General features: G+C 40.5%; 1 protein-coding gene across 1 annotated transcript in view; it reads right to left on the bottom strand.

Moving 5' to 3' along the window:
• CACNA1C (calcium voltage-gated channel subunit alpha1 C) overlaps positions 1-22,125 on the bottom strand; it is a 457,514-nt gene that overhangs the window by 206,667 nt on the left and 228,722 nt on the right. Inside the window, exon 4 of the mRNA XM_076341467.1 lies at positions 1,076-1,215. Coding sequence (XP_076197582.1) covers positions 1,076-1,215 — 140 coding nt within the window. The remainder of the gene's footprint in view (positions 1-1,075; positions 1,216-22,125) is intronic.

The following is a 22,125-nucleotide window of genomic DNA, read 5'->3' as shown; positions in this document are numbered from 1 at the left end:
TAAAGAGGTGAAAAGACTGCAAGTTTTTGTGGGCGATGAAACTCTTTAATAATGGAGTGGTGGGAGGATGGGACAAATTACTCAGGTGAAGAAATACTTGTTCTCTTTGACTTCAGGGGTAGTTTATCTTTCACCTCTTCCCTTCAACAACCACAATTCAAACCCCTTGCTTATCTCTTACCCTCAGTTAGAAAAAGCAGAAGGTGTTTTATTTTGCTTTTATTCAAATAAAATGCCAAGCTTGAAAAATACAGAGAGGAATAACAGGATTAGAAAGGTTGCAGCTCAAAGTGGCAATTTGATCTACAATAGCAAAATTAGTCTTTAAAAAGGTTAAAACTTTAAAAGGGTCACAATCAAAAATGTTGAAATCACCAGCATCAGAGTGCAATTGAACTGAAGAACTTATTTTTGTTTATAAGTATGAAAACCTGGGGTTTAAATTTTTCATCCATCTTTGAGAATGAGAAAAATCAGTAGAAGTTCACAAGATGGCAGAATTTATTTGTCATCCAACTCTAATCTTAATTAAAGGATCCCACCTAGATATTTTTTTAATATTCATACAGATTTACAGACAAAGGAATTTTCTTCCAGTTAAGCATATTCAGACATTTGACTTTGTCCAATAGCTTTACACTGCTTCCTCTTTTTATTCCTGTTTCCAAAGAGCAGTTTAATTTCCATGTCTTGCAAACCATTAAAAGCCTTGGAAAAGGCTAAGTAGCAAGGGATACCAGACAGAAAATGCGCATAAACTGATTGTCAACCCTTAATATTTACCTCAAGGTAAATCGTTGCTACACACTGAATGAATCAAGCAAGAATCAAGTTATACCTGCAGAAGACCAGTGAGTTAACTGTATTTTTAGATTACACAGTAATACTTGGTAAAACACATGGAGTCTGTAGGGGGGCTAACACAGGAGTGACAAATGGTGGTGGTAGGAGAAACATGATGGACGGCAACCTCTAACATCACCCATAAGTAATGTACCAAGCATTCACCCACCCTCATGCTCCCAAAGTTTCCCAGTGTCCGAAGTGTGTTCAAAGACAAAATGTTGGTACTCACCCTACTACCACAATTATAAAATCTAGTAAATTCCAGCCATTGCGGAGGTAAGCGTTGGGGTGAAAGAGAAGTCCATATGCTATTACTTTTAAAAATGCTTCCACTGTAAAAATTATGAGAAAGAGATATTCCACTCGTTCCTGGGGAAGATAAGAGAACAAGAGAGACAATGGTTAGAATGAGTGACAAACCACGGATAAGGACGTTTTCTTCTGTCACAGTCCACCCGTGCAGCCTCCAACTCACTGACTTGCCACTTGGGTACATCTAACGTGCATGGCTTGCCAGAGGGCTTTTCTCCTCATACTTGCATCGTCTGCAGCCAGTCTGACAGGACGACAGGACAGTGGCAGTAAATTTTGATTAGGCTCTGAAATTTGCTGCCCTTGCCTTGGCAGGGACTGACCACCGCACAGGCCTTTGCAAAGGAGAGGGGAAGAAGGTCAACAGGCACGTTCTAGCACTGAGTTCTCTACAAAGTACATCGCCAAATATTGTCAGCCATCAGAATGAACTGCATCCAGTCCTTTTCTACCTCTGGAGAGGAAACATTGCTGGATGCAATGCTGTGGAGAGAGATGGGGAGAAATAAAGAGAGGGGCACACCTGAGGCTGATGCATGTGTCAAACTGTGCCTTCTTTGGGATTCCCTTTTCCGTTGCTGGGGAAAAGGTAGGCTGAATATTGGTGAAAAATTATTTACAGATCAGGGTGACTAATGCTAGAGGCTTTTAGTCATTCCATCAGAAATGTACATGTCCCTGTGAAATGCGGGCTGCAATTAAGCATATCCAAATAAAGTCACTTCCAGTGACAGTACAGTCTGATTCAGGACAAGCAAGCAGGCTTTTGGAGTCAGTACACAGGCTCACTGTCTCTCATCTCTGGGGTTTTAGCCCCAGTGTGGAATAAGAATAGCAGTGTTGCAGAAATGGTAGGGACCTCCACCTAAGTAGGAGGGAAACTGCAGCATTAGGTAATCACTACAAAAGTGCTGCATGGCAAGCTGAGTGGGAAATAAGTACGTGAAAACTAGATGATAGCAAAGGGAGACTAGGTCCCTACAAGGTTAAACTACAAAGTTATTAAAAGTTCACATTAAAGAAATAAAAATCTGAGATAAATACAAATTAAAACATCATAGACATTCCTAGTCATATCTTGTAGGGTACCCAGCAAGACAATCAGGCAGGTCACTACTGTATTTTTCTTTTCAGGTCCAAACTGCAATTGCTCTGTTCCTCTGTCCAGCTGAATGCATGTATGACACTTTCATATGATACAAAGTGAGCAGGATTACAAAAAATCATTCCATCATTTAACTCAGCTGTCCATTTGAACCTCTTCCATTCAGTTCCAGGTAATTAACAACTCACTAGCAACCCATTGATCAAAACAGGCAATTTCCAGTTCATCTGCATGTTTACATTAACATGTTATTTTACATGACTGAGAAATTCCATCTGGCAGTAGCAGGCACATGTTTGTGCTTTAAAATACTGCGGTTTTCACTCAGACAATGCTTTGACAATGCCTGCAGTATTACTCCCCAGTGCTTAGTACGGGGCATACCTAAAAAAAGAAAAAGTATCATTCTGTAGTTATCTGAGCCAGTCATAAAGCTTTTGAATGTGCCCACAGCACAGATGTCCCAGATGGAGACAGGTCAGCACTCTAAGGATTTCCCTCCCCTTGAACTCAGAGAAGGAAACAACAGCATACAATATTAGTGACTACTATGTCCCCAGCTCTACAAATAGTAAGTGAATTATTTTATTTAGCACAGGAATTGACACATAAGTGCTAACAACCAGGAGTCCAGCCATGGTCTTGGCCACAGAAAAGAGCCCCATAATGGCTTGCACACTCCTAGAAGGGACTAACCCGGCAGCCCTTCTCCCTCCATTGCCACTGACAACTGAATGGGTACTAATTGATGTACAAATCATAGTAAAACAGACCCAAATGATCAAGCTGTATGCACACATTTGTAAAGGAAGATGAGCTGTCACGAAACTTCTTAAAAAAGACACAACAAAATCATTGTGCGATGGGAAGTCTTTACACAGTGTCTTTCCGATTGCCCTGTACCTTTGTGCTGTCACCTGCCTCTATCAGCATGGTGCGAGGCCAGACGCCAACTCGCACAGCAGGCAGATAGCCCGCGGTAGCTCTGTCTGGGAGGCGATGCCCTACCTTTGAAAGGACAAGGTGAAGACTGTGTGGAGGCTGGAGGAAGATGGAATGGGGGAAGAACATGCCCTGAAATGAGGATGGGAGTAGGGAGTGTTGTGCCTGGGATGGACGTGGCCTCTCTAGGGATGAATGAACACCTTTTAGGATGGAAGCAGAGATTTCTCTTGCTGCAACCCAGTCCATTAATGGCTCTCACCCCCTGTTTCAGCCAAGGGCTTTCCACAGTTGTGGGCAAGCTCTCTTTCCCTCCCACAAAAAGGGCCACAGTAGGTCCGAGACCACTCTCATTCAGACTGCCTTTGAGGTTGCCCTGTGCACTCAATTTATCTGGCATCCTACTCTATCAACAGAGACATGGGCTCATGGAGAAATGCTGTAGGCCCTAAAAAACAGACTTCCCCAAAAACCTCTCCTTGCAGTCACAGCTGACACTGATACCAAGGGAATGCTGGGGAGCCTACCCTCTCGTTTAATAACTCCAGCTCTAATTTGAAGCAGACTGGCAGAACAATTGAAGAGGAAGGCCTAAAGCTGCCCCCATGCCCAGTGATTTAACAGCAAACACTGTCCTTGACCTCCAGGCGCCCTGGGACAAATGCTGCTGCCAGCTCTGTGTCTGGCTTTGTGCTGCTTCTGTGGCCGCAGTGCTGTGCTGCGCTGTGCAGGCCTGCCCAGCCAGAAGAGCCTTTCCACCCCATGAATTTCATTGAAATACCTGTACTAATGCAATCAAAAGTCCAAGAAAGCAAATACTTGAGAAAATTCTGGAACAACTTTTTTTTTTTTTTTTTTTAGTATTTAATACTGCACAGAGCAGCCAGTATTTCAACAACTAACAGGTTCCATTTGGTTGGGTTTAGGAGCCTCGTTCCTTTTTGCCTCTAAAGAAGCCTATGAGACTACAGACTCCTGTTTTGTTATTGTAATAATTCTGTTTGTTGAACCATGTTATTGAGGTAATAATAAGCCAAAATATTACACACACATGCATATATATACCTATACATAAATATATGCATATATATACATACAACTACAAGCTGTTTGAATAAATTCCTTACAATCCTCTGCTTAAGGTGGAAAGATCCATAAAAAATAAAATTCTGAAATTTTAAGAAAGCCTCTGAAATGAACATAAGATACAGAACGCTGAGCAGAGGAGAGAGATTTTATGATCCTCTACACTTAAATTAATGATTTCAGGATCTAAAACTGAAGGAAAAATACTGCTGAGATTAAACAGTGCAGCTACTTCAAGACCATTTCAGGAAGCTACTCCTGCTTAGACTCGAGAAGAATTTCAAAAGCCTACTAATTAATTTGTGTTTCCTTTTCTCCTTATACTATAAAACTCAAGAGCCTTTATGAACACAGCATAACTCAGTAATGACATAGCATAACTGGGCTCCCAGGAACCTGGGTTGCAGTCCTAGTTCTGATGCCACCTTGCCTGGTAAACTCACAGACGTGACTCAACCACCCCCTGCCTCAGGTTAGAAATGAGAGGGGGACCTGTTGCCCTCGGTAGCCACAGAACGATTAATTTGCCTCTGCTAAATGGGCTTCTACACTTCTGGCTGCTCATGTGAAGCTTTGCTCTCACAGGTTAGGCAGACTGGGCCCCAGCGTTTCAAGCTCCCAAGGGACATAGCACTGCGAAGTATCCATAACCCCCACTCCTCTCAGAAGCCCATTTGGTGCCATTTTAAAAGAAACCAAGCTAGACAAATATTGGCATTTTTCTTTGAGAGAGCTCCCTCCTGACTGGGGGGAGGGAGCTGCCCACTACCCTCACAGGAGGGAAATGAGATAGCAACCGCATTGCTCCTTGAAACACAAATCCAAACCACAGCATCAAAAGAGAGGGAACTGATTTTGGAGCTGTAAGAAAGAGGGAATAGTATTTTTTCATTTGTGTCTTCGAAATGCCGAATGTGGCTGAGTCACATGAAGCATATTGCAGGTTGCAGAATTACAAAGCAGGAGCTTCCTGCTTGGGCAATAGTGATGAAAATGTTTTGAAAACCAGAGAAAAAACCCAACAATATATGAGTGGAAGAAGAGGAAGGACAAAAGTTTTAGAAAACTGGGCAGTCTCTGGAGCATACACAGATGTTCTGGGGATGGATCTACCACTGTTTTTTTTGGGTTTGTTTTTTATGGATATATGACATGAGCTTCAGCTATCCTAGCTGATGAATTAGTCAGCACTAACATTGCCAAGAAACAAATTGTACATCGTCTTACTTTTAACAAAGAAACAAACATTAAATTACTGTTAAGGCTCTAAGATATATTTCCAAAAGAGGATTACTGTATTAAGTATGAAACCCCTCTAATCCCACGTGCCTTCCGAAGACGTCATAGGTTTGGTTTTGTTTATAATTTTTAAACTGTACCTAATGACATCCTGGGTTCATAAAAGGAGTCTGAAAACAGGAAATCCAAGCAAATTACTGTAGGGTATCATAAGGCTTTTCTCCCGTCAGGAGAGGAGTGAGTAGACCAGTGCTATTTCTGAGAAATGGTCCTCAATGATTCACTGTATCTTGATCCTAGCTCTCCAAACCCCATCCACCCAGCAGCACTACTAGGTTATAACATTTTCTTTGCAAGAGTTACTCAAGGCTCAAATCACAATCGGGTCCTCACATCTCATACATCCCAGTCTAAAGAGTTTACAATCTAAAATTCAGTCACTACAGGTTTTCTCAAAACTTTGCTGTCTCTCTCTGCTTGCACTCTGCTCAGCTTGTTACAAAGCATGTTTCAAAAACTAGATCTATATTTGATGTGCAGCAAGCTCTGCACAGCTAGAACCTTCATGAAGCTGCCTGCTTGACCTTAGACCAAGTTACGTCAGTGTCTGCATTATTATTCCCTAGTGCTTCCTTAAACATAAGAGAATACATTTCTTCAGTAATGTAAATACTCAGTAGTCCAAGGAAAACAGCAATATTTTAAGGGCCTCTGTCATATAGGATATTTTGGCTTTAATTGCATAAATACGCTATGAAAGATACAAGTCACAGTAGAAGCACTCAGAATTTTTCCTAGTAGGGAAAACAATCTTTCCTGATGGGCACTAAGGAGACTAAACTGCAGTGCTGGGAAAGACGGCCCAGAGACTTTACGAAAAAAGGTTCCATGTTTTTGGATTACAGGTTATCATCACATCTGAGATATGGATATCCTCACTGTGTGAATAGGCTGACCTGAAGGCTACTGTTAGCATTAATAACTTTGACCTTCAGTAAGGAAGAGTCACGTGTGCATTTAAAGGATCAGTTCAAAAAAGCAGATGTTAAGACAGGTTTGTTGACATTGAGTTACTTCTGAATGTACTCAGTTACTCAGGAGACTTTTTCAGCTAAGTATGTGTGAAAATAGTACGCAAGCACATGAGAGAATATGTTTGGATGTTTTTCTTTCTTTCTCCTTAAAATTACTGCCATTGCAGAAACAAGTGGCCGTATCCATTTATTTGATAAAGAGAAAGGGATGATAAGATAGCATACTGATGAACATAACTCCATTTGCTGTTACTGCTGGTCCTAAAACACAGTGTCCCTTCTACTTGTTCCCCAAAAAGAATATTCCCAAAAATTGAGCAAAAGAACACTATCTGATTTTACCTGACAAGGATAAAATAAGCCCAAAGAAGGAAGTGGGTGACTAGCAATCCACTAAACATAACCCACCGAGTTGGTAAACAGAAGTCAGAACAGCTTCTGAAAGGTTAGATTTCCAAATATGATCAGCACTGCCTTTTCTGCACTCCAGCCAAAGGCAGTGTCTATTCAACCTTAGGCTTTACAATAAGCAGAGTTAAATTCACACCAAGCACTGCAGAAATACTACCTTTTAACTAACACCTGTAAATGGGAGATACTCTTACACGCAGCTACTTTTAATGTGTCCGACGCTAGAAGAATAAACCAGACAAAGGCAGAATTCTCACCAATCTGAAAGGAGTAATTATAAAACAGGAATGTAGTGCAAGCCACCCTTCGGTACTTTATGATAATTTATAACATGCCCACGATCCATTTAAAGAACTTCCACTGAAATGAATAGAAGAGAGGACATTAATAGTTTTGAATGATTACAGAGCTGATACACATGCCCTATATTCAAGAGTTCCTTGGCGAATCAGTGAATACTTCATGCATAGCTCTCTTGTGGGACCTAGTCTAAGCTTCTTATTTTTCTTACAGCATTTTGGCAAGGATCAAGTTGAATTTATTTAGGGGTTCAGTGGAATTATATTTTGTGTCAGAGTCTAATTGTAATAAAAAGCCAAGGTACAAGGGTGTCAATCCCCTGTGCTACGTACCTTGTATAAACACACTTTCCCTTTCAGTGAGCCGTATGTTCCTTATTCACTCAAACCAAAATGCAGATGATGAATGCCGTTACTGTTCTGATTTACCATAATTTCACCTACATTTTTCACTAACATTAGGTGGAGAAACAGAGTCCAGCTATACAGAATAACGTAATTATTGGGAATCCTACGTTTCAGAAGGGGTTGACCTGCCAATATCATTTGGACCACAATATGATAAGAGTATTATTTTGAAACCTTTATACTAAAGAAGATTGTGAGGAACTTGATTTAATTTTGAAGACAGCCCTGCTTTGAGTTAGAATTTGGACTAGACAACCCACAGAAGTCCCTTTCAGCCTATATTTTTACTGAGACTCTATATGCATATTTTATCATTCTAAATGCACCTCTAGTCCTCAGAATAATCTAACAAACTCACTATTTCCTCTCCATTGCACATCAATGCTTCCCAGTGGGATACCTCATTCTCCACAATAGAGATGGTCAAGCATGCACCTTTCTGCATTCATATAAAGGATTATGCAGCCATTTGGACTTAAAATTTGGACTCTGGTGCCGATTAGATAATGTCTAACCTGTACAAGATTTTTCTTTATGGTCTTTGGCTAGCAGTAGCAGAAATATTTTGGGTGTTGTTGCTCAAGATTTCTTCTTTTTTGGACTGAAATAGAACAATAGGATCCTGCCTATATATGAATTAAAACCAGAGAATATGTTCTTTATGGGCTCAGTGTTTCTTTGGCGTGACCAAGAACTGAAGCCATCCAAACAGGCCATGTACAAACATTCCAGCCTGAACAGCTCTGAAGAGGCAAAGAATGTCGTATCCTAGTTTCTTTTGCTTTGGTCCACTATTCTGATTAAATTGAAATGTCACTGTCACTTTATATTCCTATCAGACCAATAAGAGATTACCCTTCTAGGAGGAAGGAACATTAGGGAAAGCAGCATAAGGTTTATGACTGAGAGCCTCATTTAGGATCTCTGGATAGAAATTAAAAGCTGGCTAGGTGTTGTGTTGTTACCATGCCTAGGAATTAAATTCACCCCTAGAAGAAAGCTTTTACTAGTTTCCTTTATGCAGTTTCAGAGGCAGTGAGGCAGTCCAGTATCTTCTCCCAAGATTAACACAGCCATTTGAAACACCACAGTCAATTGTCCATCTACGAACCACTAATTAAGGACAGGGTACCAGAAGCATCCATTTAAATCAGAGCAGCCCCAGTAGGACAGCTACATCTAATAGATCATCACAAGGCATGTCGTGTCTCATCCAGCTCCCAAAATGACTCAAATAAGTTAGAAATTGGCTGCTCACCACAGTCAGGTGTTTGAACTCAATCATGTATGCAATGAGATATACAAGTCTATCAGCCATAAAACATTTCAGTGCTCCATTTTATTAATTTTTAAAAATTATTATTAATATTAAAACCCAGTCCCCTCTAGCATAACCTAACCTTTCTGTGCTCAAAACCATGTTAGTGTTAAATACTGAGCATTTTGTTGCCAGGCAGAAGAGTAAATATATATATATCCCGCTTTAGGAGGAATTCTAAAACACTATCTAATTAAATATTGACTCATTAGGACAGTTGCTAAAAGGTCTTCTTTACAGCGCATCATCTAAGCAGGATACATGAGCACGCTTGCTTTTGGAAACAAGCTACATGACCTCAGCAATAACTGTTCTAATGATTTTATTTTTTTGCACCATCTATGGGCTGGTTCCTAAAGTCACAGGTCTGGAGTTCTTCTCTTTATATTGTTTTAATCTGATCATCATTACACAATCAGTGTTTTCAGTACATTATTTTTCAACGAGTCTCTAAACTTCTTAGTAGTAGGAAAAAAGCTTAACAAAGGTGAATCCCAAGCATCTGACTGCTGAAAAGAAGTAACCCTGTCCCCATGAGATTTACCAATTTCAAGTCAATCACATGATTTCAGGAGCTGACGATTTTTTTAACTGCTTAGAATCAACATTATCACAACTGTAGTTTGTCTGCCTTGTAAGCTTAGACTGTTGTCATATGGATAGGCATGCTGAGGAGCATTTGTGTTTGTATTCAGTCATCTTTTCTAGGAGATCACTGAAAATCGGGCCCCAAAATGAAGGACTGAATTTCCAACAGAGCTCAACATGTGGATAGTGAGTTCCTTTGGAAATATGGCCGTAACAAGACTTTCTGTGTGCCAAGGGTTTTTATAATCCCCTCATGGATAAGGGGTGTGGAGGAGTTGCATTCCATACCCTTAATTTAATGAAGTATCTTTTCTCTCAGAAAGCTTTTTTTTTTTTTTTTTAATTTCTTTTTAAAAATGATCTGATCCTACAAGGTTTTGAGTAATTCTAGTACATGCCTGGTTAGACTAAAATATAGTCTAAATCAGGGAGAATTTTGCTACTAATTTTAACATGGAAGGTATTACCCTCTTACTAGGTGAGTCAGTAATTGTCTACAGGCTGAATTCCCCTTTTCTCTTCATCCTCTTTATAACTTCTCAGGTAACACTGAAGAATTAGAAACCTCCACTAAATTGCCTTGCAGGGGGAACCCCAATTTGAAGGGGGCACCACCATGTACTGAGAATGACTGGCATTGCCTCTCTCATGCCAGCCTTTGACATAGGGCATGTTTTTGGAAAAGGACAAGGCTAGCAGGGGAAAGATGAGAACAGCCAAGGAAAGAAGTATTTGGGCGGCTAGCATGAGATCAGATGTCAGCAAACATGGGCTCCTCAAGAAACCATAGCCACATCCAGCAAAATTTAGACCCTCTGTGAATTACCCTCAACTACTGAGCTAAGAACTAGAGAGCCACAAGAGACCCCCTGCAGAAATCTGGCCCTAAATCTTTGTTTTAATAGGCCGCTGAGCACACACTTTTCTCTGACTGACCACCCAGAAGAGCTCATCAAATCCCACTTCTAAAACATTTCTGTCAAATGCATTTTAATTCGATCACTCTTGTGCATTTTAAGACGCTCTAATTTATGTTTTTAATCTACTACAATTCTTTTATAATTGTTTGTGCAGTGACGCCTGACAGGGAATGCTTTATAAATAAATTGAATCTATGACTATTTATAACCTCTCCCTCTTGAAATTTCTAAGCAAATAAATTGGTCCCACAGTTCAATGTTCTAGGGTTGGGGTCTCTCCATACACATTGATACAAACACACGATATACACACATGCATGAGAGAGAGAGAGAGAGAGAGAGAGAGAGAGAGGGAGTACGTACGTGTGTGTGACCTTTTCTTTCCATGAGTAACTTAAGGGCATATTTAACATTCTGTTCACACTGCTCATGGCAGACAGGAAAAACACAACTGAAGGGAATGAAAAATGAAAAGTCCTTGCAGCTTCTCCATCTCAGCCTCTATCTTTCCTTTTGTGGGGCAAAGGTTTTCAGTTTTTGTATACTACCCCTGAGTAAGTTTCTGTTCGTTTGCTTGCTGCTTGAATGGACAAGGCACGTGAAATGAGGCAGCTATAAGGACCTTTGACAACTAGCACATAAAACTCATTTTATTTCCTTAATGGAAGTCTAATTGGTAATTAAAAACATGACTGTGACCTGTGCAGTACCCAGAGAATAGAAATGGACTTCATTTTAAACAGATAAAGCTCACAAGGCTGCAGCTCTGCAGAGTAGCAAGATTTCTGCTGGGCAAGGAGAAGTAAAAGAAGTCCTTTAGTTTTTAGCAGGTTTCGCTAATTTAGGCTAACCAAAAACCCCCAAACACCCAATATTCTTTGCCAGTTCTTCTGTCCCTTGGTTGACTGCCACCAGCCACTCTGCCAACCTTCACTGTAGTGGCTGCTGATGTTGAAATAGACCCACGGACAAGAAGTGGGAAAATGGAATTTGGATTCTTGCCTCCCTGTCCCCACCCCCCAGACAGATTTGGGCATGTATTTTCATTTCTTGTAAGACAAGCATGTGTTTCATCCTCATATGTGTGCGTATTGCAGGGCAAACTTCCTTCTTTAGGGGGCAAACTAATAATCTTGCCAAACACCACCACCTTCCATCCAGTTAGGCTGGGGCTAGGTGTCATGTTGGTGTAACCTCAGCCTGCAGGACACTAGATCACCCTCACAAAGCACTGCTTGGGTGGGTGCAGAGTAATGCAAGGTCACGTCATAACAAAATATTTGGATTTGCTTCAAGCAAGCTAAACACATGGATCTGGGAATGTTAAAACATTTTTCTTCAATAAAATGTTTAGACATAATGCTCTGTTATTTCTGCACTGAAACACTCTCAGAACTTTCCTTTAGGGACAGTAGAGAGGGGGAATATCACATATAGAATACTTCAACTTTTCATTCTAATGTTCAACAAAACCAAGTTGGAAATATTGGAATTTCCAGACAACGCCCAGATTTCCACCAGCCTGACTGGCAAACCAGCAGGAGGGAAAATGGAAAGAAGAGAAACAGCTCTGAAATGGGTTAATGCATGCTAATGCATTTAATTCATTAAAAACAAGGAAGAAGGGTTTCTAATGAAGTTCAGGCATTAATAAGGAATGAACATTGCACCCATGCCGCTTTTTGCAAGTGAAAAGTCTGTAAAGAGCTATAATGAGCTACTAATTTTCATGCCAGAGGAGAGACAGCCAATGTACCTGTGTTTTCTCTTACTATGATAAACCCTTAAGACAATATTTATTCTCACGTAGATAAACTTAAAATAAAAACTAAGAACAATATTAGACTCTGGGCAGTGAAAGGTCAGGAATGTTACTAATATCCTATAATGCTCTTTAATTAAACTCAGCTTGGCTAGTTTGCAAAAAGGCATACTCTTCCTACATTCCCTGGCTTCAGGGGTGGCTTTATCTCCTGCAAGCATTGCAGGCTGTGGGATCTCTGTCTAAAGAGAAAATTAGGTTTCAGCTGGCCTGTCTGAAAAAAATCTAAATCCCACCCGCAACGAGAATTCCCTTTCATCAGTTACAGTCAAATCCTCATGACGCCCATCGCTCAGGAGGTCACTCCCGGTGAAATGATCTCTAAGAACTCAGCCAGATTTCCTCTACGTCAGACGGACAACCGCTCGGGGCTGGCAAGCATTTTGCCAAATGGACTTAGATTTCAAAGATTTTGTGTTCACTTGATGAAAATAAGATGTTACAGACTTTGTGTTTTCACTTACTCTGTTCCCAAGGCTCCCTCTCTCTTCAATCACCCTCAGGCTCTAAGTAAACAGAATTCATATTGATCTGCCTGAAAATTATTTTTAATGTTATTAATGTTATAGGCTGCTGTACTGGATGTCTTCCAAGTTTTTCATCCTGACTAGTTGTTCTGACTGATCTGTAATACACTAAACCCATCACTTTTGCCTTGCTGCTGGCCCAGTCCCAGCTCACACCACAGAAATAAGACAGCCGATGCCTGTACTTGAACTTCGGGGGGGGGGGGTAAGTGTTTTCTTGTGCTCAGTACATACTCCTCATAGCCTCGCAGACTCTGCATAGTGTCACCCCATGACATTTTCTGGCTTTTTACCCCTCCATGCCCCCACTCTGCTTTCTGTACATTTTAGGTCACGCATAGTGAAGTTGGGCTCATTGCTGCCAAGGCAAAAGTGGCAGGAGCTGGATGAACTCCTGGATGCCTTTTTAAGACAATTATTCTCCTATCATATTATTATCTCCTAGTCAAACATGCAATGATTACTGTGTTTAACTGAAGACTACCACATTAGATTCAGAAACATTAAATGAAACTACATACTTAATATTGCAAAAAGTAATACCTTAAACAAATGGTATGGTATTGCAGGTAAAGCTTCTAAGATACATTGTATGATAAGCTTAGACTCACTTAAAAAAAAAAAGGAAAAAAAAAGAAGAGGATAAAATACAGATTTTGCAAACTTAAAAAAATCTCTCATGGAACAGATTTTAAATGAAGTCCTTATTTGGACATAATATCCACCAACTTCTAGAAGGTCTGCATGAGCAATAGCTGAGTAAAAACTGAGTAAGTACAGTAAGCTTTGGCCCAGTAATACCAGAAATATTCTCCTACAGTAACATTAAATCAAATTGCATAGACTTGGGGGATTTTAGTGTTTTCTTTTAATTGTCTACAAACTGTGCTAAGGCAGTGTTGTGCTAATGTTTGAGCTCAATGGTGGAACTGATTAAAACTGTAATTAACTGAAATAAGCTGCTATTATTTACAGAACAGCAAAGAGGGTGTAAAAAGGAACAAACATAGAAATAGTGAAAAATAATTTCAATATTACTCTTTCATTTTGTTTTGACTATCTTTGGTACCACTAGTAACACATAGATGGAAAGAGAACAAGTTTTGCAGGTAATAAGCATCTCTCAGTCCACAGTTTCTTCTGATCTTGAAAGACTGCAAGAACAAACACAACAACCTAAATTTTTTCTCATAGAATATTTTACGGATGGAAAATGACCTTGTGATTAAATTTTTGCACACTCTTTTATGTTTTGCTGAAATCTTCCCATTTTAGTTCATCAGTCTAAACTGAAATTTTCCAAAGTCGTCTTTTTCCTCTCATAATCATTCCCTCTTTATAGGATCCATCAGGATTCATGAAGATGTACAAAACCATTAGTAAGATAGCACATCATAAGGACTCCAGGGTGACTCCACAAGCTACTTTCCAGAACTTATCTTCCACGTCTGTCACTTGCATGTCCTCTGTTTCACTCTCCTATGTTGTCTCACTCTGCTTTATTTCAAAATCAATTTGTTTTCACAAGGAGATGAAACAAAATAAGCAAGGAGGATGATGAATCTCCTGGCCTATGGCAAACACCATAAAATAAAATAATTAAGAGAAATTCTTTAATTTTAATTAGCTTCCTTTCTGCAGTCATTCCCTTCATGAAAAGTTCAATTGCCAAGAAATGATGCCATTAGATTCACTGTACTATATTATGTTTAGTTGGGCTGTTACACAGAAAAAAAGAAATGACAGTGAAATCTCTTGAATAAGTTGCCAGATGTGAAACTAGTAGGGCTAAATTATCCCACAAGTCTTCTAGAGCTGTCTGAAAGGATGAGATTGCCAGGGATAAGTTTGTCTCGTCACCTTAGTGCTTTAGATCTTCAGAAAAGGCTGCAGGGTTTATAGTCAATCACAGAATGAATATGACTCAACGTCATGCTATTGCAAAACAAAAAAAAGCAAACAACATGCTGGGATGCGTAAACAAACGTACAAACCACAAGATGCAAGAAAAAGTCTTTCTGCTATACACAGCAGGGGTGAAAGTTCTGCTGAAATTCTGTGAATGAAGGAATACATGGATGGACTGGAGAGGGACCAGGGGAGAGCAACAAGGATCTTCTGAACCTTAGAAAAATGACCTGAGAGGAAAGACTGTTGTGAGGCTGTTCAGCATAGAGAAGGCAAGACAAGACATGGCTACAGACTGCTGCAGAGAGGCGGTGAATAACCCGTTTGCCTGCATCCACTTTGGATATGGCAGGAAATAATGGCTTTACACTGGCACAAGGAAGGTTTAGGACAAACAATAAGGAAACCTTTCCTTGGGATGCTGGTATTGGTGATAAAGCTGTGCCAGAGTACACTGCCTGGGAAGTTACAGACTTTAAATCACTAGAGGTTAAATCCTCCCGTGGGGCAGAATGACTAAGTGGCCTCCCAAGGTATCTTCTAGCCCTAGCTTTTGTATTCCTGAGGATCTAATAGATGCCTGTGGCCACAAGATCCAGCCAGATTTGTCTCATTAGAGAGACAGTTGTCTATTGGTTTTGGGCAGAAAGACAGCAGGGGACGGTCCTTCTGTATTCATGAGTGAATGGCCTTTCAAAATGTCTTTGACATCCATGCAGCTAAAGCAGATCTATGAAAGAAATCTGTTAGTCATTTGGGATTTCAAGGAATGCCTCCATATGTCATCATTTGAAAAAGGAGCCCAATAGCTCTCTTGGGGGAAACAGAATTCAGGCCTCTCCCCAGGGCTGATCAGTTTAGAAATGCCATTGTGTTCGCACTGGAACGGAGTAAGTTTTTCTGTTCTTATGGTGTAGTTCCAGGGTTTTCTAAGATTACGTTGAAGAGGCTGAGTTAAGCGGAGGTATTTTCCCCTCTCTGAGAAGACTCTCAAGCATTATTGTTCTGACCGATTCTCATCTGGGCTGGTGATATTTGTGGCGGAATTTTCTCTTCCTCAGTGGATCTGCCTCTGAAGGGCATTTGGGAACATGACCTTGTAAATGTTTAGTCTTCTTTTGATCTCTTTTGCTTTGGGTCCACAGAGCCCCGTAGCAGAAATCTGTGAGCTTTGCTGAGCATATTTTTAATTAATCCTGGACTTAGAGAAATTTGGGGATTAGTGGATTGCTGAACTCCTTATGTCTCTGGAGCCATGCTGGAGTTTCCTTGTTACAAGGAGCAGAGAGAGAGTCAGCATTTGTTGAGAATTTGGCTTAGGCCACTGAATCTACTGATTTCCATAGATCAGAGAAGTCTTCTAAGCAGCAGTACTACTAGCCTGAATAAATACAGTCTCCTTCATCCAAGGGTTGCAACAGACTTCACAGACAGTAATGAATGAAACAAAATATAAATGATATCATGCGGGCAAAAGAGACAACTGAGAAAAATGAGAAATATATAGGATAAAGGTATTTGAAGATCTGAGGTCTTCCAGTTTCTAAGTACCCATTTTAGGACAATGACAGCCTGATTTTTTTTTTTTTTTCAGAGACACCAAGTGGTTAGTTGACTAATTGGAGCGATGATGCCTCTAGGGATAGGAGCTTGGCACACTGACTTGGCTGACTTAACCAGCTAACAAGCTAATAGCAATTTAGAGAAGATGAACCTCTGACAAGCATGAAAAGAACTTGTCTAAATGTTTAGAAATATTTGATTAATTCCTGGTGGATGAAAACTGAGATGTTGCTGTCTCTGCCCCTCTTTGTCCCACTCGGTGGCTTCCACTCCACCTCCTGCCTCCTGTTTCTGCCATCTTTCTATCCTTTTGTCTCTTTTGTTGCTTTGTTTTGCACTCCTCTTTTCTTCTCCTTGTATACAAGGATTTCCAGAGTTTCAGCTGAAACTGCAGATGTCTGGGTATCCATCTCCAAAACACAAGCTGTTCAAAATTGAGGGACAAGTTTGGAAATTGGACTTACCTGATTACCACCTTATGACAAAATCAGGAGTGGGATGGTGGAATCCCTGGGGGGGATGCTTTGCTATTTCATGCCGTAGATAAGGTGTACATACCAGGCAATGTTCGTGAGGTGCCAATGAAACTTCATTATCTGAGAAGGGTATTTTTTGGGATACTTCTGTAAACTATTCTGATATATAGTGCCATAGCAACACACATATTATTTGGTGACATTTGCATTGTAACATCAAAATGATACCAAGATATCACGAATACAACCGCAGCGCTGAGGGGGACCAGAAGCACCAAAATTCTCTCAACCGGCAAATTACATCTGAACAAAAAACTGTCAAAAACAGTCTAGCAGCCTTCTTTTGCCACACTGGTTAAAAGCAGGAAGGATATGATATGATATGATATGATATGATATGATATATCATAGCATAATGAATTTATTGTATTGTAGCTGGTATGTAGTTTCATTTGCTAAAACCTTACTGCTGTTTAATCCACAATCGACTGCTGACTGGGGTGCAGAAGGCTGCAGTGCACCTCGCACGGTAGAGATATGCTGCATTTACACTCACTAGAGAGGGAGCTGTAATTCTTTTTGCACAATAGAGTTCTGCTGCTCTGTTTATAAATCCTGACTTGGACTGGCTGCCAGGGTCCTAATGAAGTTGAGTTAGACCCTGTGCATCAACCTACCGCTCCTCCTACCTGTTGCTACGGTTTTTGTCTCTGCGAAACCAAAACATCCCTTGCAAAATTGTGATTGAGTTCGACTAAAACAGTATCTGACAGGATGCGCTCTCCAGGGCTGCGACAAAATAATGTGGTATACCTCTGCTCTTTAAAACGCAGAAGAAAAAACAATTATATAAAAAGACAGTGCACCTACTGAGTGCACAACAAGGCATACATGTCTAGGTCTCTCTTGTAAAATAGGCACAGTATAGCTCACTGCTAAGGCTGCGGCACTCCTCCTTAAAAGCGATCAGAAGAATTCATGCTGTGGGTAGACTGATGAGAATGGAGATCCGCAATTAAATTCTGAGCAGATCATAAATAAAAGGAGATAATATTGGCTTCCTGTTGACAGTAAGCATCCTTCCCTAATGTAAACTCACCACACTCCTTACAAATCTGTACCGGTAAGCTTTTGGTAAGGCTGGTGTTCGGGGGCGTTGCAGCGTGACAAGGAAGACCTTCACAAGGAGGGAAATCAGGGCCTCTAATAAGCAGTGGCAGGTGCACCAAAAAGACCGATGGGTGCCCAGAAAGAGGGATGTGGTGTCGTTCCAGCCTTAGGTGTGTCCGCAATGCCCTTCCCTCACCAGGGCTCCAACTTCGTACTCTTCCAAGGGGAGCTCTACAGCTTTCTAAAATAGCCTTTATGGGGCTGTTTTTTACCAGGCAGTAATTTCTGAGAGGAATACTGCAGTTTTAGCAGTTATTCTTAACTGTTTAAGAATATGCTGGTGTTTAGGAAAAAGAACCCAAGAGTAACAGGTACTATCAAGTTCTGATTTTCACTATCTTTGAAATTCATCCCAGTTAGGAAGGAAAAAAAAATACGCACTGTCACGCATACAAGCCTATGAACATCAATATATTTTAATGGATACATTTTTCTCTTATATCTAACCTCTGAGTTTTTCCACCTCTGAGCAAGACCTAAAAATGTACCACGTTATCTGTACTGCTTCGTAACCCAAAACCCCAAGTCTCTTTAGGAAACCTTCCTTTCAGAACAATTTAATAAGATGTGATATTAACATCCCAATGGCTTTTCCCTCATGAGCTAGAAGTGTCACTCTCTCTGTTTTGACTAATTTCTGCTAGATAAATACAGCCTACCTCAATTAGAGAAATTCCTGTGTTCTGCATTTTTTTTGACTGGTGAGGCTTTCTTTACTTTGTACCTTGAGCTCTTAAGTGGCTTTGCCTCATTTAAAAGCTGTATCTCTGCCCAGCATGCCTGCATTCCTACAGAGAGTTGCTTAATCCCTCTGTATACTCCCAATCTGCCTGCAAGGAGTGCAGAGCATTCCCAGATCTTTAAATGGAGGCGACACAAAAATCTATTTTCTTTTATTAATGGAAAAGAATCCCTGTACTATTTAAAGAAAAAAACAAAACAAAACAACAAAACAAACAAAAACAAGCCCCCTCCTTTTCGGTATTATCCTTTTTTCCTGCTTTACTCAATTATAGCTGATTGGTTATTAACTGCCATGACATATGAGTCATACAGGATCAAGGACACAGGATGTGTTCAGAGTTGCTTAATCATGTTCTAATAATTAACATGTACACTTGTTTATTAGGTAATAGAGTTGTGCATGATATTTACATTGTGCTATATTAATTCAGGATGTTAACGCTAGAAGGGCCAGAGAATGATAAACAAAAATGATACAGGCGAATGAGGAGGAAGAAAGAAAAGCTAAACCAAAGCACAATGAGAAACAGACTCCCAGGGCATGGGAAAGAAGAATTCACATCCAGATTTTTCTGTTGGGGAACTTGTAGGTCTCATCTCAGTTATACCAATTTAAGCTCAGAGTAACTTGCTTTTCACGGCGCTTGTATAGTTTTACCCTAAAGTAGCCAACCTTTCTACACCTCAAATTTTCCTCAAAAATACCTAGCTCCCAAATGCCCCTATAACTGCATCAGTATATGAGGACAGCCGTCTGTGCACCAGTTCATGACTTTTGCTGCCTGTTATGAAAAGTGTTGATATCTGCCTCCAACTGCATAAGGAAAGGAACATCCTATATGAAAAAATATATGTTTTTCTCTCTTCCCTCTTTCATTCCAGCAGTTAGCTCTCAGTCAGCACAGCAGACACAGCTTTTGAAAGAACACACAGAAGGAAGCCAAGCTGTCTCAAGGTGAAGCAGATGATCACAGCATTGTATTTGGTGGTGGTGCACGCATGTAGATGAAAACACAATTTAGCCTGAAGGTTCTGCTCTAAAGAATCACTACCTTTTTCATGGGTAAAACCAATAAAAATCTAAATAAGATTACTTGGCTGTGAAATTTATCCAGGAATGACAAAGCTATGCAGACAAAATGGAAGAAGAGAACAGAAATAAGATGGGCTTGATATATGCAAGGGTATTTAAACTCAGGATACTTAAGGAAGGTAAGGAATATGCGAAAGCAAAAAAATGGCATTTGGCTGACTTCTCCTGGAAGCACCTGACAGCTGAACATGGTTTTGAAAGGCCTGAAGGCAGTCTACCGCAGGGACTGAGTCAAGACAGCTTTGCATGAGAGAGGACGATGGCATTCTGCAACACACAAGAGGGTAGATGCCTATTTTAAGGAGGCAGTTTGCTGCCTCCAGAGACCCTTGATGTGGATACAAGACAAAATGGAGGACTGCAGCAAGAGCAGTCATCACAGAAGCAGTGCTTAACTTGGAAACTGTTTTGCAAATTAATTACTTGTTACTTCAATTCTTCTTTGTTTTTCTTCCTCACACTTGATGGCTTTTGTCTCTTGTCCTCCTCCCTGTAACTTCTCCCATTTTCATCCCACTTTATCGCCCCTATTTAAATACTTTTTTTGTTTGTTTGTTTTTACTTCTGTCACACTCTGACAGCATTCCCAAGCCACTGATAAAACACTACAGGCACCGTATGGTAACTATGTTTGTAATCACTAGACTAGTTTTTTTTAATGGAAACCTACAAGAAAAAGATATTCCTTAGGAGTCATCAGAAGCTGACAAGGAGGCATGAAAAGTCCAAAGAAGACAGCACCAGAAAAGCATAAGGTACAAAGCTGGACTCAACATGGGGAAAAACAAGTGGTCTGAGGATCGGTGGTGCTCTGGCTCTTCTTTAACAGCATGCAGGGACCACTGGTGCTAGGCCCATGGCTCATTTCTAGCTCTCTTCCTCTGACTTGCAGAGAAATGCTGTAATGATATCATGCTACTGTTCGTCAAGGGATTTGAACAGAGGGTACACGGACAGCAAAGTATTCCCAACTGCTGGTCCAGACCTTTGGGGGCAACAGCTGTTAAACTTCTAACTTGTATTATGGACAAAACGGCTCCCTAGCAATTCCCCCTCATGCCTAATTTCCAGCAGCAGTCCCAAATTGGTCCACTTGCTCTTCAACCCAGTTGTTCACCTGGCTGCCCAGAAGCAGCTGCTTGCTGGGTGCTCTGGGGAAGACGGATCAATTCTGCAGGCATTCCTCATGTCTGCTCCCCATCCCTAGGCTTCATTTCCATTTTTTCTATTTTTTCCCTCAGCTACCAAGCAGTTTTCTTGTTAAGCAGTCTCTAAACAAAATGCGCATTTCCCCTTCCAACATTACAAACATCTCAGTGACATGGCAGAAAAGCTAAACCACACAGCGATTAAGGTATCGCTTCAATTTATTGCCCAATTCAAGTTATCAAGGCCCACACACTCCAGACAGTTCTCTCCGAAAACAGAATCTGAAGGGGACAAAACTCGTACCTCATCTCTGCAATGCTTGTCCAGAAATGTTACCGTTTTAGTACATCACAAGTGATCATAAAACAACAGCATCTCCAATACCATAACAGAGAAGAGCCTTATAAAAATTGATTAGATTTAAGAGAGGAAAGACAACCGATAGATCTATGTCCTTCACCAAGCTGCTAAAGGAAAAAGAGTAAAGCAGGCTGGTTTACAACATTGGAAAAGAATTAATCTGACTCATACAATTACTAAAGGATATTCGTCTCCATAAGCCAGTAGGCACCTGCATTTTTCATCCTGGTGAACAGTATTTCCAACTTTTGCTTTCTTTGCCTTGTTAACAAATAGCCCTTTTAGTCTTGCTGCTTTTTAACTGTTATTCGACTAAAAAAAAGAAACATGAAATAACCAGAACATCTACGTAGGATATTTGCTACATGGGGTAGATGATGGAGAGAAGACACTGAAATCCCCTCAGCCTGGTTCCTGCAGGGAAAGAGGAGAGAAACACTACTGTCTTGAAGCTGAAAGGCAACGCTCAGGTACAAGAGTGGAAAGGGCTGTGGAAACACAGAAAAGGTGCAGAAATTAAGGAATGTCACTTATCTTTGGTATGCCTATGGAAATATAAATTAAACCTACATAACATTTTGAAGCCAATGGAGCTCCTTACAACAAAACACTTGTTCTTTAGGTATGTCAAGAGTACCTGAATGAACAAATTCGTCTATATGAAATTACATGCCAGCAGAAGTTTGCTGGTTTGCCTGGATATTAGAAGCAGTGTCATTAAAAACTCAGCATTGACACCCAGTCACCAGGGAGAGACGACAATTTTTTTAACCAGTTCTTACCAATTTGCAGAAGATACACCAAA

Source organism: Aptenodytes patagonicus, chromosome 1, assembly GCF_965638725.1.
Source record: "Aptenodytes patagonicus chromosome 1, bAptPat1.pri.cur, whole genome shotgun sequence".
Taxonomy (NCBI): Eukaryota; Metazoa; Chordata; class Aves; order Sphenisciformes; family Spheniscidae; genus Aptenodytes; species Aptenodytes patagonicus.
Note: the sequence above shows the minus strand (reverse complement) of the source record. Positions and strands in the feature narration are given on the sequence as shown.